Source organism: Telopea speciosissima, unplaced genomic scaffold, assembly GCF_018873765.1.
Source record: "Telopea speciosissima isolate NSW1024214 ecotype Mountain lineage unplaced genomic scaffold, Tspe_v1 Tspe_v1.0088, whole genome shotgun sequence".
Lineage (NCBI taxonomy): Eukaryota > Viridiplantae > Streptophyta > Magnoliopsida > Proteales > Proteaceae > Telopea > Telopea speciosissima.
Genome location: NW_025317424.1, coordinates 40577 through 50902, shown reverse-complemented (window position 1 = coordinate 50902; position 10326 = coordinate 40577). Strand labels below are relative to the sequence as shown.

Genomic DNA, 10326 nt, shown 5'->3' with positions numbered 1-10326 from the left:
GTGCCACTGTCAAGCATATTTGGTTTGAAAGAAATTTCAGAATTTTTCGGCAAAAGGCTAGATCTAAGGATCAGATTGTGGAAGCTATCAAGGGGGATGTTAGGACTGTAGTCACATCTGGTTCTTTGAGTGGGTATCCTAGTCCTGCTAATTCCCACATTGCTTCGGCCTAGAACTTGCAAGTTCATTGGGCTATTAGGATGCCGAGACCATGCTCGTGGTTCTTACCTCCTAACAATTTGTGGTCCCTTCACTGTGATGGTTCGCTGTCTGATGGTAGAGCTGCTTTTGGAGGAGTGATTCGTAATGCGATTGGACAACCTGTAGCTGCATTTGCTAACCAAGGGTTGGAACTTTGCATTCTCTCCATGGAGTTGGCTGCTATACATAGAGGCATCTCCCTTTGCATAGAGAGAGGAATCCTTGATGTTTCTATCAGATTTGATTCCAAGTTGGCGATTGACACTATTTCTGGCAAGGTTGTAGGACCTTGGAAAGTACAACCTCTCAAGAGTAGAATCCTTGCTTTGGCAACTGATTTGAGAATGAAAGAATTCACCCATGTTTGGAGAGAACAAAATCGACCAGCAGATTTTATGGCTGCAGTCCCTTGCGACTCACATGGGATAGTTTGGGATCCTGGAGATTTCCCCCCTGCCCTTATTGACTACCTTAAGCAGGACTCAGATTTTGTCACTTATTACAGGCCGTAGCCTTTTTGGCTCGGTTCTTGTTTGATGGGGCCTGTCCCATCGTGCTTTGGGTTCTCTTCCCCTTGTCGGGTTCTTAGAGAATGCCTTCTTTTGTAGTTTTTCCTCCTTTTCTAATAGAATCTTCTTACTTATCAAAAAAAAAAAAAAAAAAAGAAGGAAAGAGAAAAAAGAGGAAGAAGGGTAGAGAAGTGGTCTTGGAGGCTTGAAGATCTCACTTTTTGGACCCTCAACGTGGAGCTCTTCTACCTTGGGGCAGGTAAGCCATTAAATCCTACTTCACTTTTTCTATTTTTGGGTTTTAAGGTTTGGGAAATAGAAAAGACTTGAACTAGGTTTCTCTTGGAATCCAAGGAATCGATGGAACCTCTAAGCCTTGGTTATTGTGGAGTTGTTTTACTCCATGGTTTGCTCTAAAGCTCTCAATCTCATTCTAATTGAGACCTAGGGTTTCTACCCTATTTGAGCTATAGATTAGGTTCTCCTTGGTTTCCCTCTTGAATCCTTTGGGATATATGGACCTAATGAGGTCTTAGAACCCTAATGGACCTAGGAGGAAGCTTCCTTGAAGCTTCCTTACCTTTAAACCCCTTGGAAAAGAAACCCCTGGTGAGAAACCTTTCAAATTTTGGTTCTGTAGGTATGTAGTTTTACATATGGTTTCAAGACCTACGAGAAACCACTTGTGCAACCGCACTTGGCAAAGACATTCCTGAGCCCCTGGTTTTCTAAGATTTACCAATGGTTTCAGAAATTGGGCATGAGACCACTCCTGCAACCACTCTACTTCTGAAACCTTGTACTTAAAGTGATTATGGGAAACCTTTTGGGGATCCGTCCCTTTACTTAATTAATCCTGTTCTCACTCTTTTTTTTTTTTTTTTTTATAAGTAAGATTTGTATTACTAAGAGAAGAAAAATGTACAAAGAAAGGCATCCTTTAAGAACCCAAAAACGGGGAAAAGGACCCTAAGCAAGATAGGACAGGCCCTATCAAACAGCAGGGAGAAAGAAAACCCCTAAGGCTACATCCTATAATAGGTTACTAGCTCCTTATCTTTCTTTATGAGAATGGTTAGCTCCAGAGGGAAAGACTCAGGCTCCCAATAGGTTCCAGAGGGGTTAGTAGGGAGGGAAGCCATGAAATCTGCGGGCTGGTTCTGTTCTCTCCAAACATGAACTAATTCTTTAGACCTTAGCAGCTTAAACTTAGAGAGGATCTTACTTTTCAAAATAAGGATTTGCCAGGGCCCAGTGATCTGCCCATTCAAAATGTCGACGGCCAGCTTCGAATCCGACCTAACAGAAACATCATACAAGCCCTTCTCGATACAAAGGGAAATTCCTTTGTAAATAGCCTTAAACTCCATGGACAGCACCGAAAGATCTTCCCCTGTTCTCACTCTTTATTTAGGTTTAAAGTTTTCATCTTGTGACGCGCTACTTAATTGCGGCGACAACTCATAACATCGGAACATAACTTATATGTGAGTGGGTTTGGTTGTTTGGGCTTGATATTATTATTACAGTGTATATTATGTCATCATTATAAATTATTAAGCATGCTTGCGCATATTGCATACTTTTATATATGATTGTTATGATGTTGATTGGAGATGCTTTACTTTGATGGGTTACGGTGCCGGTGGGAGTCGGTGCCGGAACCCCGGATACTATATATATTTATGAAGTAATTATGTTGAATGTCATGTTGAACTGTATGCGTCGTACCGTGCTGGTAATCATGCACTAAACCAGATGAAAAATTGATGCGCCCGGATTACCTCTCGGGACGATAGGAATTGCATGTAGTATACTGCAGCTAGGACTTTTGTACCCATATACTACGACCCTTGCCAACAGGGGTTTAGGTGTTGGATAACCAGAGCCCGGATTCTGTGGTCTGAGAGAGAGCCAATCATTGTTCGACGTAGGCTCCCGGTTGACAATTGAGGTTTTATTGTGGTGATGAATGGAAGTGACCCACGGTGTTTTCCGAGTTGTCACAGTAGCATATACCTTTGACCTAGTTGTGTGATAGGTGGAAAAATGGAATTAACATGTGCATGCATCATTGGACTATGTGAATTGTGTGTTCGTGCATCCCCATCCCCTCACTGGCTCAGTGGAGCTAACCCCCTCATGTACACAATTTTTAGATTATGATGCAGGTACGGAGGAGCCGGAAGCTGTGTTTGAGGAACATGGCGACGGGTGTCCTTGTGACGATCGCACCTAAGGGGCCGTGAGAATTCTAGGGACTTGTTCCCCTTTTGTTTATTTTAGGGCGTAGGCCCATGTATAAACATTTATTGTTATACCCTTGTTGATAGTTATTAGATGGTAATGGAAAATGGATTAATTACAGTATTTATCATCTAGGCTTTGATCATCTTGTAGCTATTTGATTTTATACGCTTCCGCAAAACTATTGATCTTTTGGAATGTAATATTCCCCTTTCCGTACCCTGATATTATATTATTTCAATATTGGTTATGACTGTGCATCGGGACACTATGTCAGTGATCCTGGCAGCTTAGTAGGATGACACGCGTCGTCCTAGTCACCCCTTATAATGTATTTTATTCCTTGTTGGGATGGGGGTGGGGGCGTGACAGTGACCTTCTAATCGATACCTATTTCGGCATATGTTCATTTTCTGTTTAAACCAGACTGGGTGGGTCGTTTGGGGTTATTTGGGGGCATTTCTATACTATTTTTGGGTTGGGGTTTTCTAAAAAGTGTCCTTATCTCTTATTAGACGTGTGGATGCGATGTTGAGGGTCGTGACCTACGAATCAATAACTATTTTGACATATGTTCATTTTCAATTTAAACCAGACCGGGTGGGTCGTTTGGGGTTATTTGGGGGCATTTTTGTACTTTTTTGGGTTTGGTATTTTCTAAAAACTATCCTTATCTCTTATTAGACGTGTGGATGCGATGTTGAGGGTTGTGACCTTCGAATCGATACCTTTTTTTTTTTTTTTTTTTTGAAGTAAGTGTGTATGTATAAAGAAAAAGAAAGAAAACAGAGGAAGGCAGCCCTTACCCTCCCCCCTTACACAGGCCTAAGAGGGGAAGGGGAGCCCCTAAGCAACCCGAGGACAGGCCCTCGGTGGAACAGCCTAAAAATCAGGCTTACAACTCAATGAGGTAAGGTCCTAAAATAAACTTTACAATCGAAATCATCCTTAATCAACTCCACCAATTCCTGTGGGAAATTTGGTGGATAAAGAATAGCTTCACCATCCCCAGTATCCATGGCTGCAATAAAATCTGCTGGCTGGTTGAGCTCTCTCCAAACATGCCTGATCTCCTTACGCTGTAATTGCTCAAAAAGTGAGAGAATACGGTCCTTCAAGGTTTGCATATTCCAAGGGCAGCTCACAACCCCATTAAGAATATCTACTGTCAACTTGGAATCAGATCTGATGGAAACCCGAAGGAGGTTATGTTGAATACAAAAGATGACCCCCTTTAAAATTGCAAAAAGCTCCATGCCAAGGACAGAATGGTCATCTCCCTTGCCCGCAAAAGCCATAATGGCAATACCTGCATCATCACGAATGATCCCACCATAGGATGCTCTATCAGCAGTTAAGGACCCATCACAGTGAAGGACTGCCATGTGAGCAGGAGGTCTAAACCAAGCACAGGTTTTTGGAGTAATCACCTTCCAATCCACCCTAATCCCCCAAGTATCAGCCAAGAACTCATTCCTTGGGTTTTGAATAGCAGAAATGGGAAGGGCAGCACACTTAATGGCCACATCAAGGCGAATAGCCTCAATGATCTGATCATGGGACCTGACTTTGTGCTCAAAAAGCCTGCAATTCCTTTCCCACCAAATGTAATGCACAGTAGCACAAAACGCCAACTTGGGAACCACATCCATCTTGTCATTAGCACAGCCCACACTTGAAAGCCAAGCAAGCACATTCTGTAGAGTAGTAGGGGCTGCCCCCCCTTGAGAACAAAAGGAACTAATTCCACCCCAAATGCTGGAAGAGAATGGGCAATCAAAAAAGAGGTGATCATGACTTTCAGTACCAGCCCAACATAAATGCAATTCGGCCCTACCTGAATATTCCTTTTAATAAGCTGATCTTTGGTAGGAAGAGCTTCCATAAGGCATCTCCAAGTAGTGCAAGAATGCTTAGGGAAGTTTTGAGCAAACCAAACAAATTTATGCCAGCCTACTTTAGGAGAGGTCCTTCTAACAATGTCCCAGGCTGACCTTGTAGTAAATAGACCATTAGGGGTCTTCTTCCAAACAATCAGGTCTTCCGATCGTCTCAAAATAGGAACATGTTGCAAATCGCCCCAAGCAGTAATAAGGTCAAAGGACCCGTAAGAAATAGGATGCCAAGTCCCCTGTCTAATAATTTCTGAAACCAAAGCCATACGATGCGAACCCGCATCATATCTAATACGTTCCCCAAATTGTTTGATTAAAACCCCTTGGGGATGCCACTTATCAAGCCAAAGCCTAGTACGGTGACCAAACCCGATAAGTTGCTGAACATGGGGTTCAACCAAATCTCTATACTTGAGGACTTTGCGCCAAACCCACGAGCAATTTTGGGGGATTTTTACCATCCAAATAGAGTCCTTTTTTAAATAACGGGCATAAACCCACCTAACCCATAGGCTGTCCTTTTTGGAAGCAATCCACCAAATTTGCTTAAGGATACCCGCAATATTCATATCTGAAATTCTGCGAATACCTAAGCCACCCTCATCCTTAGGTTTGCAAATTCTATCCCAAGAAACATAATGTACCTTCCGTTCCAAAGTAGGGCCAGTCCAAAGGAAAATTGAGAACATGGACACCAGCTTTTGTTTGACACCACCTGGTAAAGCAAAGATGCCCAGCCAATATATGTAGCAGCCCTGAAGAACAGAGGTAAGAAGCTGCAACCTTCCTGCAAAGGATAAGAAACGAGCTTTCCAGCCTTCAAGTCTTCGCCTCAAAAGATCCAAGATAGCGGAGCAATCTGCCATAGAGAGTTTACGAGGTACAAGTGGAACACCAAGGTACCGAATGGGCAGCTTAGTTTCCACAAAATTCGTTAAATCCAAAAGTTGCAGTCTGGCCGTTTAGGTAAGGCCCCCTAAAATAATAGAGGACTTAGCTCGGTTGAGTTTCAACCCAGAGTAGGTATGAAAATCAGACAAAGCCCCCAAACAAGCCGAAATTGAGTCATGAGCAGCCTTCACAAAAATCATTAGGTTGTCGGCAAAGATAAGATGTGAAAGATGGGAACTTTTACAACTTGGGAGCAAGCTGATTCGACCTTCACTTTCCAACTTCGCATGAAGGCTGAAAATCCTTCCATAGCAATAGTGAACAAATAAGGGGACAACGGATCTCCTTGCCTAATTCCCCTCCTCCCCTTAAAGTAGCTTGTAGGACTCCCATTAAGAAGGATCGAAAAGCACGGGGTATCAACACACGCTTTGACCCACTGGATAAACTTGACTGGAAACCCCATCCTCTCCATGATCTCAAATAGAAACTTCCTACTAAGAGAATCATAGGCTTTATGCAAGTCAATTTTCAGCACTGCCGTAGGAGGAGCTCCCTTCTGCTCAATACCCCTTACCACATCATGACAAACCAGTATATTATCCACAATGGATCTCCCTTTGATAAACGCTGACTGGTTGTCACTGACCACTTTCCCAACAACTCCTTGCAACCTATTAGACAAAATTTTGTAATGATTTTGTAAAACAGGTTACATAGAGCAATAGGTCTATATCTCGCAAAAGAAGAAGTAGAATCCGTCTTTGGGATCAAACTGATAAAAGTAGCATTAATGGAGCTAGGCATGATGGACTTGGAAAAAAACCATTTGACAGCCAAAGTAAGATCCTCACCAACCACCTCCCAAGCATGCTTGAAGAAAGCAGCCCCAAACCCATCCGGTCCCGGAGCTTTAGAATTCTTCATGGCAAAAACAACCTCTCTGATCTCCTTATTAGAAACTTGCCCAATGAGACTGCTTTGCTGTGCAAGGTCCAGACCATGTTGCAAAGGAATAGACTCTGGGAGAAAACCAACATCTTCAGCATCAACCCCAAACAGGTTCATGTAAAAAGAAACCGCTTCATTTTTAATCAGATTAGGCTCCTTGATAATCTCATTATTTCCCTTCTGCACCTCCAAAATATGATTCCTGTTCTACCTACACATCATGGACTTATGAAAGAAGCTATTGTTACCATCCCCCAACTGAATATTTTTAACTCTTGACTTCTCCTTAAGGAACTTCTCTTCAGTGCTAAGGGCTTCCCATAATTTCTTCTTGGCCGCTGTTTCTAAAGTAACCAAACTGGGATCATTAGGCTGAGCAGCAAGACTGGTTTGGATCTGAGTTAACTCCAAAGAAGCATTCTTCACTGCAAGAAAAACATCACCAGCACTCTCCTTATTCCACCTCTTCAGCCCAACCTTGGCATTTCTTAGCCGGGCAGCAAACCGAAGAATAGGATTCAGCTTCATATTCACCGGGCAGTCCCAACCTTTAGCCACCACTTCATCGAACCCTTCTCTACCAATCCAAGCCTCAAAGAACCGAAAGGGCTTTGGGCCGAAATTAACCCCATCAAGAATAGAAACCACAGCTGGAGAGTGGTCCGAAAGCTAAGGGGGCAGAAACGTCGCTTCAGAAGATCTGAGAACATCCAACCAATTCAAGTTGGCCAAAGCCCTATCCAATTTGCAACAAACCCGAGAACTGCCCCCTGCCTATTATTCCAGGTAAAGAGTTCACCCTTCCACTTTAAGTCTACAAACCCTGTGTCAAAGATAAAGGAATTAAACTCATCAACAGCCTCTTGACGTACAACATCACCTCCAAGCTTTTCGCTTTGCTGACGAATAATATTAAAGTCTCCTAGGGCAATCCAAGGACTAGAGATATTGGTAGCAAACCCTGAGACATCCCTCCAAAGCTCCCTCCTTTCCTCCACCGAATTAGAAGCATAAACAGCAGTGCATAAAAAAGTAAGAGAGGACCCCAATGTAATCACTTTCAAATGAATGAATTGGCTAGATTTCTGAATTTCCTCTACTTTAAAAATAGCAGCATCCCAACCCACCCAGATACAAGCTGTAGAACCATCTTCACCATTATGAAAATACTTTCAATTTGGAATAAAAGTGTCAAACACATCCGCACAATTCTCTGTCTTCACCTTGGTCTCAAGAAGGATAGCTAAACTAGCTTTATTATCCATAATCACCTTTCTAATCCCAGGTCTCTTAGTTGGGGCATTCATACCCCTAATATTCCAAGAAAAACAATTCATTTGAGGTGATGTGTGGCCATATCAGTCCCCCCCTTACTGGGTCCTTCCAACCTAATTCCTCCACCATCCTTCACTGGAATACGTTGAGGGAGGAATTTAGTCCCCCTCCCACTGGGCCGGCCCAACAGAGAAGAAGTTAAAGAACCAGAAAAACCTGCACTTTTATCCAACGGTCCTTGGTTGGCCCGGTTTTCAGCTGCCAATCTCTTCAATCTTTCCATATTGGCTGAAGATTTTGAGGGTTGACCAGCCCTGCCTTTCAAAGCCAGGAACTCTTCCCCACTTCCAAAACCTTCCAAAAAAGCACTTTCCTTTTGCATAGAAACATCAGCACCCCCCTTCAACGTGGCTAGCTTAGGCTCTAACACCTGCACCCCCCTAGATTGGGTGGAATCATCTCCAATAAAATCTCCATCTTTAATGCTAGAGTTCTTCTTAGAATCGCAACTGACCAAATTTGAGTTCAGATTCTTCCCACCAAATCCGTCAATCATATCTTTTTCTAAAAAATCTCCTTCAAATCTGCCCAGGTCAATATTCTCATGCATTGATATAGAAGATCCTCCCTCTCCTTCCTTCCCCAAACTAGGAACAATAGCTAACGGCTGAGGAGTAGAATCAGCAGCTTCTCTATCACCTTCCTCAAATAGATCATTCCCAAGAAGAATTGCACAAGAATCCGGGTCCAACATCATGTCACCCGGATCATAAAGAACCTCCTCCGTCAGATCCTCCAACAAAGCAAAAGCGTTAGAATGTGAAACTTCCTTCCCAGTAGCCTGTCCCCTAAGATTTGCATCTGATTTTCTAGAAATCTTCTTGCCAAAATTAGCTGCATGGCTCAAAGATTGAGAATCCCCTAACCCTAATTCTTTGCGAGAGTTAGAAGGGACGAAATTTGAATTCTGCTCCCTAGAACCTGCCTACCCCGCCGGCAACCCAGCCTGAATACCGGCCAAAGGAGGACCCACCTTCTCGACAGTACCCTTCACATGCCATTCTTGTTTGGTTTTCTGATTTTTCTGGTTGGAATTGCCATTCCCAAACTTACAAGCCTCAGTAACATGCCCAAAAACACTGCAATGCATACAAAGAGGGGGCTTCCAATCATAAACCACTCGTTGGTTAAAAGCAAGACCATCATTCCCATAAACAAGAACAGACACAGGCAGCTCCTTATCTGCAGAAACTTCAACACATAAACGGGCATAAGACAATCTCTCCATTGAACTCGTCATCTTGTCCGTCGCAATGGGCTTTCCAATGAAACTCCCTATAGAACTCAAGGATTCAGTGGACCAGAAATGAAAAGGGAGATTGGGCAATGATACCCAAACCGGGACAGAACATAAATTCACCCTCTCTAAACAAGCATCCGGACTCCATGGGCGAAGAATCATAGGCCTCCTTTGAACATACCAAGGGCCCCCTTCAAGAATCTTAATTTTATCTTCAAGATTAAAACGAAAAAATAAAAATACCACTTTCTAACAGATTAACATCAACATGGCCAGCAATCTTCCATTGTTTCAATAAAATATCTTTTGCAAAAGTAAAACTTGGCCTACCTCCAATGAAGTGCCCCATGAGGGTGTTCTTCCACCGTTCCAATCGTTTGTTAACCACTTCATCTGGGCATTTTGCAGCCAAAACCCCATCAATCAATTCTGGTTTAACAAAAGATAGCTTTAGTCCATCACCAGTAGCCGAAGAGGAAGAAGAGAAAAGTGCAGACCATGGCACACCATTTTTCAAACTCTTCGGGCCTAAGGATCCTACCGTTTGCTGAACAGCTTCATCATCACCTTCGTTCTCCACTGCTGCAGCTTCAGGCTTCCTGTCAACCTGCAAAACCTGAATATCATCCTCCACCGAACCCACAAGTGCAGGTCACTCCTCCACCCCCGAACCACCATGGGCAGCACCACCTTCCCCCAAGCTGAAACTCCCCTCACCTTCCCTCACTGCAGAAAGGAGAAGAGGAGGGGGACCATTAGCCGGAGCTAATGGCCTGCCGGCCATCAACACGAGCACACCAAGACACTCACTCCCAAAATTGCCAGAGCTTCTCTCTCCTCAATAGAAAAAATCCTCATGAATTGATACCTGTTCGAATCGATACCTATTTTGGCATATGTTCATTTTCGATTTAAACCTGACATGGTGGGTTGTTTGGGGTTATTTGGGGGCATTTCTGTACATTTTTGGGTTTGGAATTTTCTAAAAAGTGTCCTCATCTCTTATTAAAGGTGTGGAAGAGATGGTGAGGGTCGTGACCTTCGAATCGATACCCAT

At 43.3% G+C, this 10326-nt stretch overlaps 1 protein-coding gene across 1 annotated transcript; it reads left to right on the top strand.

Moving 5' to 3' along the window:
* Positions 1-200: 200 nt before the first annotated feature.
* Positions 201-713, top strand: LOC122647610. The gene has a single exon (XM_043840964.1). It carries the CDS (start codon positions 201-203, stop codon positions 711-713), a length of 513 nt encoding a protein of 170 aa, XP_043696899.1.
* Positions 714-10326: the final 9613 nt, after the last annotated feature.

Excerpts from the sequence above, each read along its gene's own strand:
- LOC122647610 (XM_043840964.1), top strand. The coding sequence starts at position 201 with ATGCCGAGACCATGCTCGTGGTTCTTACCTCCTAACAATTTGTGGTCC.